This window comes from Homalodisca vitripennis, chromosome 5, assembly GCF_021130785.1.
Source record: "Homalodisca vitripennis isolate AUS2020 chromosome 5, UT_GWSS_2.1, whole genome shotgun sequence".
NCBI classification, from domain to species: Eukaryota; Metazoa; Arthropoda; class Insecta; order Hemiptera; family Cicadellidae; genus Homalodisca; species Homalodisca vitripennis.
In genome coordinates this window covers 143,153,111-143,171,496 of record NC_060211.1, presented here as the reverse complement: position 1 = coordinate 143,171,496, position 18,386 = coordinate 143,153,111, and the positions used below count along the sequence as shown (strand labels likewise).

Sequence of the window (18,386 nt, the reverse complement as noted above, 5' to 3'; positions counted from 1 at the left end):
CATAGAATGATGAAATCTCTGAAATCGATTTCACACTGTCGTTTTTAAAACTAAATTTAAATTGTGACTAGCACAATGGACATACTCAGCGTTAGGAGACTTTGATTTTATTCTGGTCTGCAGTCATGTGTAAATTCCATTCATGACAGAAGCGCCATCATATCCTTGACCTCGGCACTTATCAAAAGATATTTTCTTTTCTTCTATAAATTTAACTACAAGATCCTCTAGTCCTTCGGCTGACTGGTCTAGTACTTGCACAAAGCCTAAAAAGGATTCCATTTATCTCAAGCTGATTTAGGTCTGGTTTGTATAAAACATATCTTAAGATTATTGATAACTGATCAATTTTCGAAATGTCTTGTGTAGTATCTAAAATGAGAGAAAAAAATGGAGGACTGTTGAACATCAGTCAATATTTACACTCAAAATCTGATGAGATGTCAAATGAATAAGCTCGTTTTGAATTGAAGGGCTTAAGTATTTTACCCTACTATCTTCGTTTTCCAGGTGATTCTTTAAAATAGGGTCGTATCTAGAAAGGAGATCAATAATATTCAGAAAATTTCCTGACTCACTCTTAACATTTTTTATGCTTTCAGATCGATGACCTCTAAGAGCTAGATTACAGGTTGACATTGTTATGATAACATCCAAAATTCTCTTTATTACTTCAACCAGTTTATCTTCTTTGTCATAGAAAAGAGTTTTGATATCTCTATTATTTTTTCTTATTCCATATGCGATACATGCATTAATATGGCACTTACTCAATTCGTGGTCTTTAATTTTTGTTGACAGATTTCTCCAATCATTAATTTTCCAGTAGACCATGCATTGTTAAAGTTTTTATCAAGTCTGTTAGCAAACAGCCAACATGGTTCACAATACACGCCATTTTAAAGACGGAGAGTAACAAAGCCAAAAGCGCTCAATTTTTTGACCAGTTTTTCGTTTCGGAAAAATAATAATCTTTCGAAAAGGATCTATTTGTTTTTAATGTCTTTAGGGAATGGCCCTTGAGGTCTACACGGTTCGGAGTTCAAAATCCGAGATTTCAATTCATCATTGTTAATATCTTCTGAGAAAAGAGAGCTATGTCTGTACTCTCTACTCCATCATCATTGCAGATTATACCCAAAGACATCAGTATTTTCTTGTACTGAAATACTTCCGCCAGTTGCTGATATAGAAGGAGCAGTATATGTAATATTTAAATCAGCAGACTTACTCACATTTTGGTGGACTTCTGAAGTTTGGTTATCGGCAAGAACATTCAATTCAACGATATCTTCTGACGTGGATATTTTACCCCCAAGCCCACCTTTCATTCTCACCAACACCATCGTCACCTGATTGACTTTGAGAGGTATCAGCAAAATCCCGTTTTTTAAAAAACGTGTCAATCTTTGGTAGTTTCTTCACTTTTTCTTCTTCTTGTTTTTTCCTTTTTCGGAACTCGGCACCACTAGGTCTTTTGTTTCCGTCCATTTCGTTCAATCACAAACAATCATAACGAAATCCATTAAAAACGCACCAAATTTATACGGTAAAAAACGGTCCACTGATTTAAATTGTATAACAAATACACAGACAAATTGTTTTGTAATAAAACTCACACTACTGAACGCACAATCGTACTAACAAGGACCGACTGACCAGGACAGGGTGACTAGTCTGTGAGTGCGCAGCGGCCAACCCCTCCCCCGCCGAGACTTGGACTCGCCCAGGCACCCGGCACACGAGAGGGGAGGGGCGGCGGGCCTACTACATGCCGCATGACCTTGAGATGCGCAGCAGTTACGGAAGTAAAACTGAGTTGTGGGGACAGCGCGCGGCTCAGTAGTGTCCCAACATTCAAACTGAACGTATCAGTCCGGCATAGTAACATCGCAGATAACCTAGACTTGAGTGGACTAGTTAATCATATTTCATTTCAATATACTCATTCATGAGAATATTTTTAAATAGTGTATTAATAGTTCATACTATTGTACTGTTAGAATAACGAATACAACTCGGTGGTCAAATGTTTTGTTACCCACAAATTTAGCTTCAATTAAAAAAAAAAACACTTTTGCGCCCTTCTAGGGCCTGCGCCCCCTGAAGGCCTGCGCCCCAATGCACCGCATTGGTTGCATTTGCGTTAGTTACGCCACCGATTGTACGTATTATTCTGATAGCCAAACATGTGTTAAGGAGAAACAAATTAACATTCTAAAAAACAGATCCGGATAAACAAGATTGTACTTCATAAACTCAAAAGATGTTTTTAATTAATGATTAGTTTCACTAACATAAAAAAAAAAACCAAGAAATGTGCCTTGGTAAACAAGTCTTGCTACTTTATTTACTCACACCATCATAAGTACAATCAGCTAACAGAGGGCTTTTGAATTTTGTGAAAATTCTGCAAAATGAAACAAAAATATAAAAATCAAATCATATAGATATTTTTGTCTTGTATTGTCTCTATGATACTTAGTTGAAATAATTCAAGATAAGTTTGAATGATTGGACATGATGTGCTGATGATGCATTAGTCATATGGACACCAAACCTTAATGCAAGCATTAGTATCCGCATCCGTGTAACACCAAACTAAGTTGAGGGATTTTAATTAGACAAGTAAAAAAAACTAAATCACTTAAAAAGAAAGAGAGGTCTTATATGCCAAATCATAGCTAAGCCAACAACATTAACAGTATCCTAACTTGCCAAATTATCTCTTCATATCAAGTGTCTAAAAATAGTAGACATTATGAAGTTAACAAAAAATAACCTCAAAACATGTGGTGTCACCAGCAGTAATGCTTCCGGCAGAGTTTTTAGAACTAGAAAACACACAACTTTTACACCATAAAACAACTGGGATTCGAGTATCACTCATGGAAATCAACACACCCATGTGTTAATAATGTATTGGCAAAGGTTTTAAAACAGTATTTTCTTATGATACACTGTGATAAATATATATTCCGTCTATGGTAAATTGTAACCTGAAAATTAATAAAGACCATCATTAACTACCAGTTTATACTCTCTAAAGGGCAAAACCATATCTTTCTAATAACGAAACTAGCAGAAACTAAATTTGTGATTTACGTTCTTGTGTAACAAATAGAGAGGTGTGCAATCAAGAATCACATGCTCATTGTCCATCAATGTCTGTTACAGGGCCTGCAGTATCACTGTTCCAGAAGAGCTATTTCTCATTGATGCAACAAGCTCTGAGGCCAGGAGGTATAGTGTGTAGCCAGGCCGGGACTGTGTGGGCTAGCCTAGACCACGTGTGTCAGACGTTTAACCATTGCCACCAGGTATTTCCCAGGACAGCATATGCCATCACTTCAGTGCCTACCTACCCTACTGGCCAGATTGGATTTGTGTTGGGCAGTTTGAATCAGGTGAGTGTTATACTACCAGCTTACTATATATTTTGTTGTTAATCTTATATGGGTTCAAGCAGTGGTGTAGTGACAAATTTTCTACTATGCGAAAGCTAGGTACATTTGACAAATTATAAGGAAATTTGAATGATTTCTTAAATGCCTGGAGTAGCTACGAGCATAAAATTGAAGGCTCACGTGTCTTCAGGAAGTTTACAGGGAACAATCATTTTATCCAAATTAACATTCAGCAAAACATTTGCCATTTCTTTATCTGCCCAAAACGACTATATATCCAGAACGCTGTTCCCACGCATTCCCGCTCCACTACACCACTGGATTCAAGAGTAGAATAGAATAAGAATAAAAAACTTGGGGGGAGTCGTGAGAGGTGCTAAAAATGTTTATCACTTGTGGTATCAATGTCTGTCCATTGCATATTTGGTAGTTCTTACATTACTCTATAATGTAATTATGTACAAAGAAGGTAATGTGATGGTAGAAAATCTTTTTTGTTTGAGATATCAATTTTAGAGTTTGCTGTGTTGACAAAAAAAGGGTTTTCCATGTGTTTATCCACCTGCTCATGGTCACTGCAAAAAAATCAAACAAATGGAGAAGTGGTTAAAGTCATGTTTTGTTGATTTTAATTGAGCAAAAACTATTTAGAAATATTGACTAAGAATATTTGTGCCAAAAAGTTTAGAATTATTAGTAAACAATTTATTTTGGTAATTTTAAAATGGTCATTCCTTCATCAACAGTTATTTTCCAGAAATGTTTTTTAACCCGACTGATAATATAATAAAAAATAACACATTTTTATGTAATAAAATGCATTTTCACACTATACAATGAAATGTAGGGTTTAAAATTTAAAAATATTTTAATAAATTGGGAATTTACGACACTATTTTGAGGAAAAAAAAAACTCAAAAATATTTTTAACAGTTTTATTTAAACCAGTAATGAGTCATTTTCAGATGAAACTTATATTCAAAGAGATATCTACTTTGTTACAGGAAACAAATTTTAAGGAGCCACTGAGGATATTCTCCGAGGAAGAGTTGGACCAGATGGGGCTGCGCTACTACAGCGCAGAGGTGCATCGTGCAGCATTCAGTCTACCTCGGTTCGCGCAGCAGGCCCTCTCTTTGCGCTAGTAGTATCCGCCTCGCCCCATGTTGTAATAGGCTGCTGACAACATGAACAAACATTTTTTTATATTAAATATGAAGTTTATTTTATATACAGATTTTATAACACTATTTTTATAAGTCTATATTGTTCTCATGTTAAAGGTTTTAAAATAACTTTACTTTACAAAGGGGAGATCTCTTGTTGTTCGGTTATAAGTCATGGTTCCCACCTCACTATTATTTTTATGAAATAAAATGTACTTAAGAAAGAAAATAAAATTGTTTTTATTTCCTCATGATGGCTTTTGACCTATATTCCAACTGACCAATTAATTTTTTGTAAGTTAATTAAATCTATGTACCACAATTATGATAACAATAAAATGTGCTAAAAATTGAATCCAATGAAAATTGTTCAGTAATAATGAAATATGTGGACTTCAGAGGAATTTCAGCAAGATTGTTCAACTTGCTAATGAGGGATCATCATGGTTTAGAAAATTAGTGGTCATTGATCATTACTGATGAAACTTTTAAGAGAAGCAAGAGAGAAGAATCTGATTTATTACATAAGCAAGACTCCAACATAGGCTGCTGACTTGCCTCTCAGGTTATGATTAGAAGGTCACTAGATTTGGTAATGGGACTTTTGTTAGAACAAGAACTGGGTGGAAGGAAAGAAATTTTTAACAACCAAACAACGTTTTGATTGTGAATACTATATGTAGGTTGTGAATTGGAAAAAGCCTTACTTGCATATAACTTTATAAAAAATCTTTCTGGAATGATGACAGTTGAAAATTGTACTTAAGCCAAATTATATTTGGCAAAACCAAAATATTAATAATGGTGTCTTTTTAATTACAATTATTTAAATATAAATTTTGTTAATATAAGGGACCGGTTTTTTAACCTCTGATCTCATGTCATGATGGCCAGACAAGTGGCAGGTCAGAGAAGTGCGCAGTAGTTGAGCATGCATCTTCCTCACTGTATTTTTCATTGCCCGAGTTCAACTGGCCAGTTTGTGCTAAGCTCAGCTGCAGTCGATAAACATGGCCATTGATTTTCCCACCAAATTTGAGTGTTATTCGTTTCCAGCAAGCAGAAGGGAACGGTGCAGTAGAAATTCGAGAATGTGCCGTGTTTACGGAGAAAACATTATGGAGTGATTGTGTTGTGCATGAATGGTATCAAAAGTTAATAGATGGCTGAACTGACAAGCATTATGAAGGAGGTTAAGAATAAAAGTTTGTTGCTAGACCTAGTATCAAGCAACTTTATTAGCACTATTCCCTTATTTTTCCTAAACAGAAGAAATGGTTTGGAGGTCAGCACTTTCTAACAAATGAGGAACTTCAAAGACAAGGTCATGATTAATTTACATTCACTGGTGGCAAAATTTCATGAAGAGGGCAGATCATTACAACAGTGTTCTGGGACAGGCAAAGTGTTCTTCTTATTAATTTTCTCGAACTTTATGCAACAATAAACTCCGAGAGGCACTACCAAACACTGCAAAACCTTAGGAGAGATGTCCAAAACAAGCGCCAGAGAAGATTGTCATCCAACATTTTGCTTTTGCATGAAATGCCCGACATCACACAGCAAACCATGTGCTTGGAACTCATTCAACTGGGAAGTTTTTCCTCATCCCCTCTACAGTCCTGATCTTGCTTCAAGTGATTTTCACTTGTTCCCGAAAAAGAAGATTTGTCCAGCAACACAGCAATTTCACAATGAGGATCTACAGGTACGTGTCACTGAGTGGCTGAGATCAGATTCAAAGCTTGTCCACCGCTATGATAAGTGCCTGAATTTGTATGGTCATTATGTAGAAAAATAGTATTTTAGTTTCTCTTTCACATGTATATAATAAAATGCTTTTCTTGTTCCTTTTTTTTAAATGCCAAAACATCCTTTCTTTCTGAATAGCCCTTGTTTGTGTAGCCTACAAACATTTTGGCAATAAAATAATTTTTTTCTATTCTCTTGTCATTTATATATGGCCCATTGGAAAACATCTTGTTTTATACTGAAACACATAAGTAATGATTCTTTACAGAATTGTATTTACTTATGTTAACATGTACATTTTTTTAATACAATACAATAAAAATTAAATTGTAATAGATATTCTGCAAGATGTCTTATGGCAACGTAATTAGATCAGGCAAGTGGGATGGTACTGAATGTGGAAAGTAAAAAGGTTCAATATATACTGTGTCAAGCAGTCAAAACTTACAAATTTTAAATAACTATAAAATTTGTGGAAAGTTTTACAACTTTATTTACAACAAAAACTGTTACCATTTGAAATTTTATTCAAAATTATGTTCATTTGAAGATAAAAGTATTTTTCTACAAGCATTCTTTTCATTCCTTTTTAGTATTAAATTAAAAATGCTTTTAAGTGTGTTTTTAATACAAATAAAAATTGTAAAATACTAAGTACAAAGTGATTGTCTCTCCCTGAGAATTATGAAACATGTTCGACGATAAAACAAAGAATAAAACAGTTACTGTAAAAAAGTTATGAGATAATTTAGTACACTGCAAAAATGCACAATAGAGGATTGGTACTTTTTTGCAGTTAATGACCAAAATTGATATGTTACTAAAAGTGATACATTTGTTTGAACTACATTTAACCTTCGATCTTATATATGGCAAACTTGTATTAGGCAACTTGTTTTTAAAACTTTGAGTGCATGAACATAACATTTATCTATGTATGTCACTGTCATAGTCACTACAAGCTTGGCATTAAATATTTTTCCAATAAATATTTTCTGAAGCATATTAACCTCACTCTATGAATATTTATAAAAAACATTTTAAAATATCATTATTATAAAAATTCATCATAACAATAAGATAATTAAAATATATGAATTGACTACAATATTTACATAAAAATATTAAAATAAAAAATGATACACTGTAAGGTTATAGCCTATTTAATCTTATGAGATAAAAACATAAGGAGTTTAATTTTTTTCTAAAATATACTTAGTATATAAACAATTATAAAGAAATATTATGATAACAGAACATAAATTATAAAAAGTAAATAGCAAAATCTGAATATATTTGGGTATTGAATCTGCAAGAACCAACAAGCCATTTTTCTAAATAAAATTAACGTTATGGCAATTTCAACAAGCACTAACAAAGTTATTTGTTCATGATTATCGAATTAGTTGAACATAAATTTTGTAAAAATTAAGGGACTCTTATCCAAATACTTCTAAACTAATAACTTAGCCCACTTCATTACTAATTACATTAAAATATAAACTGATAAAATATTTGTAAAACTCCCAAACACCAGAAGGATGGGAAAAAACGAAACGGATATGGACCTCAGTTCTCCAATTCCCCCAGACGCGGACTCACTCACTCACTCTCTCACCCACTCCATACTCTATATACAAACATGGACGTGTTGAGTACGTTACGCTGGCCACGCCACACAACTGCCGACACTCACACTGTAATCAATTACAACAGATTAATTACAACACACGCACAAAATTAAACTTTAAATAAAATTGTAATAAACTTTCTTTTACAGAAATTATAAGCAGACTTAAAAACCAACCACACATGTTTACCTGAGTAAATAGCCGTTATTAGCAACCCAAATCATTATTGCAATATTCCGATATATTAATTCTTAAAAACGGAAAACTTAAGTATAAAATAAAATTCACCTCGCAAGTCAAGTGCACTGCTGTAGCTAGGCTGGTTTCCTAAACATAAAGCTATTAAACTGGTTCAAGATTTGCTGGACTGACTCTCTTTAGTAGTAGTAACTCTTCAGGATTTATTATTCCATCCCTACAGAATTGATTTTTGTTTCTAATTTCAATTAATGCCCATAAATCAAATACCATAGAGTCCATTTCCTTTTTTTACAATTTTGGAATTATTTTTATTATTACAGAACTAAACTAGAGAGATGCGTAATGAGTTAACGCTTTCCACTTGCATAATGGATGTAAACCAACATCACAGTTCTCCCAATCAAATTAAATGTCAGTCACCACCAGCCAACTTTGTATTTTTTTATTTTAGTAAATAAATAATTTGTACAAATGTATGTTTTCTGCATAATATTTTTGACCATTCCTCTATATTTCATTTTATAATCACACTTTTTACTCCTTGCATATAGTTATTAATGCCACTTAACAATATTGTTATTCCATAATTGTTTGTATCACTGTGACCACTATGGAGTTTAGGTTTTTTTTGGGTATGTTTCTTTGTATGAAAAACAATGGGGTGATGGGAGATTAGATTCTATTGTAAACCCCACTTTTGAAAGCCTGGACTTCTTCCTGGGGAGTATCTTGAATCATATCAAATTTGAAAGCTATAACAGACCTTAAAGGAGTGAAATTTTAATCTCTTTCTAGTTTAATAATTATTTCTGAAATTTACAGTTGAATTAGGATAATAATGTGACATTTTTGTAACAAATTTTAAAATGGATACAATAAGACAAATTACTTATAAATTTAAAGAATTAGGTTACGGAAAACATCTTTTTACTTAAACATATAATAATCAGTAATGTCTTTTTAGCCAATTATAGAATACCGTAAAAAGACTTACCCCTCCAAGACTATTATTTTTATAGCTACTTTAATATTTAAAACTACATTTTTATTGAAATGATTGTTTAACCTATTCAGGCTGTGACTTCAGATTTTCTATGCCTAGAAGACCGTACAGTTTATAAAATTGTAATGGTTAATGGGGCAACTGATATCAAATAGATATTCAAATGACTTTTAAAACCTTAACATCCATATAACATGTACTATCAACGTGTCATGTGATTCTACCTTATAGCCAAGTACTGAATTATATTGACCACATAACCATTGAAGATCATCACAGTTACTGTAACAGCATGAGTAAAACATGCACTATTTACCTAGATATTTGTGGGCATTTTACGTTAATGGAATTGGCTTATCTTATGAAATTGTTTGAGATTGCAATGCTATTTCAATCCTGAGATTAGTTTTCGGCAGGATAGTGGACTTGACCTTGGGTGGATGGTAGTAATAGTATTGATAATGACCTGCTCAGTTACAAGAAAAACAAAAGTGTAAGGAAAGTTATGAAGAAAACATTCTTGACAGTCAGTCCTCAAATAACCGAAAATGATTACAATACCAAGGGCTCTGAAGCCTATTCAAAACGACCTTGACCAAGGTGCTGGACTAAACAATTGAGACTTCTATTTCAAATTAGAGCAAGGGATATTATTGATAAACAGCACAACAAACCCATAGCTAAAAACAACACCAAGGTGGCGGCTAAATAAAAAATCCAAAAATGAAAAAAGTTTACTGAAAAGTATTTGTACCAGTTTATTTTAATTTTATTTGTGGATATTTCATTGAAAAATGAAAGATATTACAAAAATTATCTGACATATTCACAGACTTTCTACGAAACATATGTTTTTGTAACAGTTTTGTTCAATCTAATTCCCACTGTAGGAGACCACACACTAAAAGAACTACATCAAAGGGTTAAACAATATACTTTGTACAGACCGGGGGAAATAACATAATAAATACTTTGTGTAGAACAAAATCTTACTACCAACACCTTCAAAAAACTGTTTTTCACAGTTTACACACGTGTAGAAAATTATAAGAAATATTAACATCCAAATTTAATGTATACAATAGTGTTATTTTATTAAAAATGTACTAAGATATGGAAAGAAATAAAAATAATTATGTGAATCAGGAAAGAAAATATTTATATCGGCGTTGACTAACTTTTTTGTTGTTTATGTAGTTGATTAAGTGTATTTTAGTGATTTTTGAAACACGATTATTCATTGTAAACCACTGAACAAATTTCGGACAATAGCAGCCATCTGACTATCAAGTGTCAGTTGCAATAACAGGTGTCAGTCACTTGCATAATATTTCAATCACTTAAAAAATTATAAAAACCGCAGACATTAAAAAAGCTATTAAAAACTCAAAGTTAGGAAATGTCAATAACAATAACCAGCAAATATTGTTGCCTTTCAGTCATGGAAACAAGCAATTGTTGTCAACTGCACTATGTCTTGATTCTTACACTGTTGTGGATTGAATCATTACCCAAATCAAAGACATTTAAACATTATTACTACTGACAGACTTGGCGTTAACATTCGATTTATTTGAAGTTGATTAACATTTTGTCACGTAAAATCCAAATTACCAACATATTATTAGTTATTTAAGCAAAATCTGAAACTCCAAACTAATGATATGAAAACCCAAACACTTTTTTCATTGCTGGTCCTAAAACGGTTAATTTACAAAGCAACAATAAAATATAAAAAAAGCATTGCAATAAAAAATATACCTTTTACAGCAGTGGCCAACATCCTGAATTTTCAACAGTAATTAATTACAAGCTTGAGGAGTGTTTTTATAATTGGGAGAAAAAAGGTAAAAATGAATTGATTGTAAATAAAACAGTCTCTGGTCTCTCTCTAGGTTGATTAATCAGATGATCATGGTTTTGGTTTGGTTAACCATTCTCTGTCTCTGGTCTCTCTCTGGGTTGATTAATCAGATGATCATGGTTTTGGTTTGGTTAATCATTCTCTGTCTCTGGTCTCTCTCTGGGTTGATTAATCAGATGATCATGGTTTTGGTTTGGTTAACCAATCTGGTTAACCTAATACGATTCTGATTCTGATAACCTACTTAATTAGAAAGTGAGTGATAGAAAGTCTTGTTGCATCTCTTATTTTTAGTTAAAAAAATAGGGGAGTTTCATGCCATATTCAGATTTAAATTCAGATTTCTATTTCCATTAGGCAACAATGGTGCAATAGACTATGGTCAAATTTTTACAATCATGGTCAATTATTATATCTTAAAAACTAATCATACTTGCACAACTAAGAACTTGGATTCAACAAAACAGTCAAATATTTTTGAAGACTTCAAGATGACCCTGAAAAGTTTTTAAAGTATTTTTGAAACAGTTATGATAAATTTAATTTAAATTTCGAAGTGAAATACCAAGGGTGTCATTTTTTTAGTGGAAGATTAACCTGCTTGCTTGAACTTTAGTATTGACGAGTGATAGCATTGGATTTTTCCACAGACAACAGAATATTGCCAAATCAATAGTGACGCGGGAGCAAAAATGATCAATTGGGTGCCAAGAGGCCCGTACAACTGGTCATTTTCATGACACTGCTGTGCCATGGTCACAAAGAACAAATTGTTACTGAAAATGATTACCTCAGAAAAGCTTTCGAATGGCAGCCTAAGTGAAAATGCCTGTCTTGTCTTTAAAACTCAAACTGGTACACTGTTTTTCTCTAACCGGCAGGCTGTTTTTAAGTGATTTGCATAGTCTTTTTATAAAATATAATACTCGTAAAAATTTAAAATTATTTACCGTACATAAAAAGTTAAAGAGTGGGGGTACACCTAGAAAAAATTGTTATATAAACAAATAAAAATTTATGTGGTAGCCAAACCATTCCAAATTTAGTTTAGTTTTAGAAAATGTATAGCTTTTTTATGTGATAAACAAACAAGATAGGAGTATACCACACTATATGTCGCTATTATATAACTCATACTTGTCTAAATATAATTGAACCTTCATGCAAAATTTAACACCTACAAATTAAACCGTCTCAAAATCTTTGTCATATGATACATTTACGTTTTTATTCACTAAGTTAGCTTTCATAGCAGCGTTTAATTAATCAAAGTTCCTGTGAGGTAAGGACGGTACAAGGTAAAAGTGCGCTGAAATAAAAATCTTGTTATTTGACTTTCCATATTATTATATTTCTCTTTTTACTATACTGAATTAGCTATATGTAGTTCGACTGACCAACAAAAACACAAATAAAAATAATTTACCAAAACATATTATTGCATTAAATATATTAATTTAGTAATTCCTACACTTATTTCAACTCATAATAATCATATTTTACCTTAAAAATTGAACAATAACCCAAACACGTGATATCTTGCCACATTTTCTTGTTGCCATCTGGTTAGCCATAAATCCAATGCAAATTCACTAACACTCAGCCAAATCCCATGCAGGGTCATATTGAGCTTTGGCGGGCCCCGGAAAAGATATTCGGCCGGTCCTCGCCATCGCACGGTCTCTTTAAAGAGATGTGTTGGAAACCCAGCCTGGGTACCATGGCAAAACGGTCAGAAAAAATTGGTTTTGATCCCATGGAGTGAGGTGCACGATAATCAAACTCAGATTTTCCTCATAACAAAATTAAGCTTCATGCTCAATTACTTGTCTATAGATTAGTTCGTTTTCGAGATATCACTTGGACAGATAAACAGATAGAAATTACATTTTTCCAGCCCTAGAAGTGATAGGTTTCACTAACGCTCAGTCAATTACTTTTTTAGCATAAACTGGAACTAGTGCACAAAATAAACTTTAGTTACCATGCTTACATAAAAAAATACAATTATTTTTAGTTATCAAGTCACCAGACATGTTACAAAAGTTATTTGATATTGTTAGTGCAGCCAATAAATATATATTTTTATATTAGTATTTTATTTATAGTCATAAAATATCACTATAAAACAATAAATACCTAATAAATTTAAACTAAGCCTAGTCTCCATGTAGTTGACTAGCCTACAAAAATATTAATACAAATATTTATCTAAACTGTATTATTGCACAAAACACATCACAACATATTTTACCTTCAAAGTTGAACCATAACAAAACGAGAGCAGGACAAATGCTCGAGTTGAAATGGCATGAATGAAAATTACATTTGTTTGAACTACATTTTGAATTGTATTACTGAAACACCACAATTGACAAAGACAAATAAAGCATTACAGTTTTCCAACGGTATTTAAATCATATCGACATTCACCAGTTTAAGCATTATAATAAGTGATGACATCTGAAAAACAATGAGCGTTCGATTGATTGCCAATTGAAACATGAAATAAAGAATGGAAACCCCCCTTCAATTACCGGTTTTTGGGTTAATGTAAATCAAATAGGATAAGATTTTAAGTTAAATGGCACTAACTTGGGCAATGGCATGCTATGTATAAACTTGCTTAGTAGATGTTGCAGTAAAAAAGACAACTCGTTAAGAAATGTTAATAGAACCAATAAAAAGCATGTATTCTGACATCTACACCAGTGAATGAGATGTTCATGAACAGCAACAATTGGATATTAGTAAAACGGAAACAGGCAGAACAGATATTAGAAAAAGGACATATATGAAGAATACACAATATTGACTTTGCACATTACTAGCTATCTTTTTAAGATGCATATGGTTGCTTCACAGAATCTTAGCAAGGTTCAAATTTAGTGATTATTCCACATTGTGACGAATAAGTTTATTGAAGATGAACATGAATTTGATCCCAAATTCAAAAGGAAGCAAAAGTAATTCATGCTACTGAAGCAGAAATCGATCTTTCCCTTAATTCAAAATATTCTGACTGAGAAGTGTTTTAATCCACAAATTTTCCAGCAAGTACTTAATAGATACTTAATCTCCACTGATAAAGGTAAAAGCATTCAAAATCAAAGCAATACAGTGTTTATCCATTTGGAATAATCCATTATTTTTTTACAAAGATGACATAAGTGTTTCAATCGGAACTGATACTGTCACTGACAAGATTGTCATATGTCACTCAGTACAAAGTGTGTAATATCTCACAAAGTCAAAAGCTATTATTAGAGTGTGCTCCTTCACCATGCTCCTGGAACTGTACTTGAATGCCCTGTCAGAAATTAAAAGTTGTGCTTGTCACAACTCTGGCAAAGTTCATTAAGCTGAATCAGGTTGAGTATTGTTGGAATTGGCCAATATTATTGGCTAGAGTTGAATGTAAGGGACTCTTCAGTTTCAGAGTGCACATATTTCACAACACATTTCATCCCCTTTCTATCATTTCTTTTAAAATTATCACAGGTGACAATGTTGATCACCATCAAAGAATTGTGCACAAAGACAGTCCAATAACAATGCTATTGTTGCCTCTGAACTGTTATTTTATCAATTACATACTTGGAATTTCATATTAAAATGTTTGCAGTGTTATGATTTGCACAAAATTACGTTCCCGATTTAAAATAAGTAGAATTAAACATGTCCTCAGATATGAGTGATATAGTTAACAACTTCTTGAACCAATTTTTGACAGTATGAAACATGTATCACGAGGGACTTTGTTATCTAACTGCTCTAATCTCAAAATCTCTCAACATCCCTTTGTGAAAAATAACTTGTGGCTTTTGAAAACTGTAACAGCAAGAAGCAGGAAATAGCTCACCGCTTTCACCAGCAGTGGTGTCAATTGCAAGAAAACAACTTTATTCACTATGAACCCTTGCTTGAATATGGGTAATAATTCTGTCAATTTTTTTATTCTAACGCTAGCACAGCCTAAGCGAAGATCACACCACACATCACTAGGAAAAATACTAATTGGTTCTTAAAAGTTAACGCCAAGACAGAATTGCTGAAATGGATGGTTATTTTCAATGTTGTGTTGATGTTAAACATTTAAGTCAGGCGAGTCCCTTGCCACTAAGCAGGGTTGAGTATCAGCTCTATTTCTGGTGCTATGGCTGTGGCTAAACAAGAAACAAATGAGTTGAATCCGACTACAATTGTGAATGCTGTAACAACGATGCAGTCGAAGTGTAGTCAGACAAACCATAGAGCCTCTGGCTTTAAGTCAAGAGCCTCACTGCACGGCTCTTAAAACAACATGTTCGACTTCGGTGCATGAAGGATGTATTCTGACATCTTGGCCAAAATAAGATGTCAGGATAACTTGTATAACAGTGAAATCCTTCAAGGCTAAATTCACAGATGATAGTGATCACTGATTATATAGTATGTCATAACTATTCAATGTAATACTGGAATTGTAAATGTGGTCAATATATTACACGTTTCAATAAAATAAACCACTGATCCCAAGACTCTTATAGAACGTGAGAAGTATTATTGAAGCTTAAAAGAGTCATAGTTTGTTAGCCCTGTTAAAGAGAAATTAGCTAGATATTTTATATAGGATTAAAAGCAAACCTAGTGAAGTAATATCAACATTTTTAAAATTGGTTAAAATGACGTCATTATGTCAGATTTCATGTATTACACAAGTAAAATTAATCACATTAATTGAGAACCCCTAATTCCTAGTATGACAATCATGTATCTGGAGCTTTATGGATTGTTACTATCTACAAGCAATAGACAATAAATTGATATAATATGTACATAATTCAGTATTGTATTGGATAATATTGCTTTAAAAAACAATAAGTATTGCATAAAACTTTAATAAAGTATAAATATGAAAAATCGATAAATATTTTACTGATAGATCCAAAACGATTTTATTGATATGAAATTTGGCATTACTAACTTTTATTTCAGAAATATTTTGTGTGATTTAATAGTTTTGGAGGATTCATAATAGGGTTAATAGTGCAAGAGTTCAATTGTTTAGCCACACAGACAATATTGAGTTGTATAAAAATGCTTAAAACTTACCACAATGTTGGAAGAAAAGAGAGAATTCTGTCACGCCATCTCAGCCCACTGCTGGGAACCAAAACCTAGGAACACCTGCAGAGAAATAAAATGTTACTATACAAGATAAAACAGTAATATTACCATAGGGCCAATTCTGATGGTAGAAACAAAGCTTCAGAAAATAGTACCAATGTATAAAGCACATCTCACGATTACCACTATTAATTTACAAGTTTTGTTTTTAGAGTAAATTTAATTTTTGTTTCATTGCAAATTACAGTAAAGCGCACTTATGGTGGACATTTGAAATAGGAGTCTGACAATAATATCATTTACAATCAATATGGAAAATGTTCACCGTTATAGCAATTTCTTTTATTTAGGGTCTATTCAAAATACAAATATGACTTTTAAAGGAATAACTGGATAATTGCTACATCAAAAATATTTAAACCAATATTTGCATTAAAAATACACTTTAGCAATAGGAAAAGGTAATTAAAATATTCAGACTACTTCATAGGAAAGTACGAAAACCTGTTAGAAACATTGTCTCTCAATCTCTGAAGCTCTTGTATGTACAGGTAGGTAAAATGAGTAAATAACAAAATATAGCACTCAAGCAAAATCTATCAAACAACAAAAAGCAAGTAATAAATTCTAACAAAACTTCTGTAAAAAATTATGAAATATTTTATTCAAATTTAAATTTGTTTGTGTTAAAGTTGTTAAATTATGTTTTTTACAAAGAAAAAGTAAGGAACATTGACTTATTCTGATAATGATTATTTATTCATTATTTAAAATTAATAACAAAATTTCTAAATATTACTTGAACGATCTACAATATTTTTGAAACTAGTATACTATTCAGGGTGTTCGAATAGCTTAATAATTTTTATATGATAATATAAGTAAGGGAACCTAATTATTTTAAATCTGAAATCGAACACGAGTAAACCTCTTTGAATACAATCAATTATTTTTTTTTATTTGAGCATTTCAATTTTGTTATACGCTGCTGTTAATTCTACAGCACTCATTATTATGACAAATTTACCAGATTTTATTCTTTTGTAACAGTATAACAACTTTGCACGAAACTAATAATTATTATTACCTCCCTCTGCTATCTTGTTGCCTATAGGTTCACTTGTTTGCCTTAGTGTGTACTCCTTGCTACGAGGAATCTTATGGTCGAGTTTAAGCCGATTAGGACAAATAAAATATAGAGTTACCAACCGTTTAAGCATTGTCATTCACAATTTCACTTCATAAATACTACCTCTCTTTCTCTCACTCTCTAACTCTTGCATTCTTGTAAATTAAGTTGTGATTTTATATTTTTTTCTCTAATGATTCAACAGAATAATACTGTGTTGAAATTTTCAAAGAAGACAAAGACAAAATTACAATACTCTCTCACTGAACATAATGTTGTTCCATGATAGAATACTTATAAGATTTAAGCTCAACACATGCTAAGTACTATTATTTATTTAAGCTTTTGCCAAAACAAGCTAGGGATGTCGACTAATGCTAAGGCTAAGGCAATGTGAAGCAAATGTATATAGCAACGCACATATAGTACATCAAGTTTAAATTGATCAATTAATTATGTTTTATTGATAAATTATGTATTTTGAACTATTTTATTTGTTTTGTTGTACTATAATAACAATAACCACATTCAAAGATTTACCAAAATAATACAATTCATAACAATTAAAGGGTAAATAAATTAAATTTTACAAAAAAAAGCGTTTAAAGATGGCATTGTGTTGCCATTTTCTTTTCAAATAAGACAAACCCACAAAATATACGAAAAAACTCTACACTTTCGTGTTTGAAACCACAATCTTCACACAATATGATACTGTAAACTCCAAATCATGCAAAACTATTAAACATGAGATCATAATTATACAGGGTGTTCATAAAGTTTCCCACCGGCTCAATATTTTTTGAACAATTACAGATAAAGCAATAACACTTAATACATCATTATTACACTTAAAAACTTACTTTTTGAACTAACTATCAGTTTTCTGTCATCAAGGGCATAGCCCAAAAAGAGTCTGAAGAAAATCTTAAACGAGAGCAAAGTTCAAGTAGTATATCAAATTAAAGGGCTCAATTAGGAAAACACAATGTTGCAAATCCGACCTCAAATAAAAGGTTCTCTCTTTTTAAGTAAAAAATGGTGGTGGTTTAAATAACTTAATATTCTTTCTTGGCTGAAGAGTCACTAACAACCCTAAAACATTATTTCTTAGGTCCAGTCCG

The 18,386-nt window shown here is 32.2% G+C and overlaps 2 protein-coding genes across 5 annotated transcripts in view; one reads left to right on the top strand and one right to left on the bottom strand.

Moving 5' to 3' along the window:
- The window catches only part of LOC124362953 (spermidine synthase), a 30,516-nt gene extending 25,714 nt beyond the window's left edge, over positions 1-4,802 (top strand). For all 4 annotated transcript variants that reach the window (XM_046817858.1, XM_046817859.1, XM_046817857.1 and 1 more), the window contains exons 5-6: positions 3,178-3,407; positions 4,412-4,802. In XM_046817858.1, the coding sequence (XP_046673814.1) occupies positions 3,178-3,407; positions 4,412-4,552 (371 nt within the window). In that variant the 3' untranslated portion in view covers positions 4,553-4,802. The remainder of the gene's footprint in view (positions 1-3,177; positions 3,408-4,411) is intronic.
- The window catches only part of LOC124362954 (TAR DNA-binding protein 43), a 41,622-nt gene continuing 27,564 nt past the window's right edge, over positions 4,329-18,386 (bottom strand). Inside the window, exons 5-6 of the mRNA XM_046817860.1 lie at positions 16,119-16,193; positions 4,329-4,583 (exon numbers count right to left, since the gene is read on the bottom strand). The gene's annotated coding sequence lies outside the window, so the exon portion shown is untranslated. The remainder of the gene's footprint in view (positions 4,584-16,118; positions 16,194-18,386) is intronic.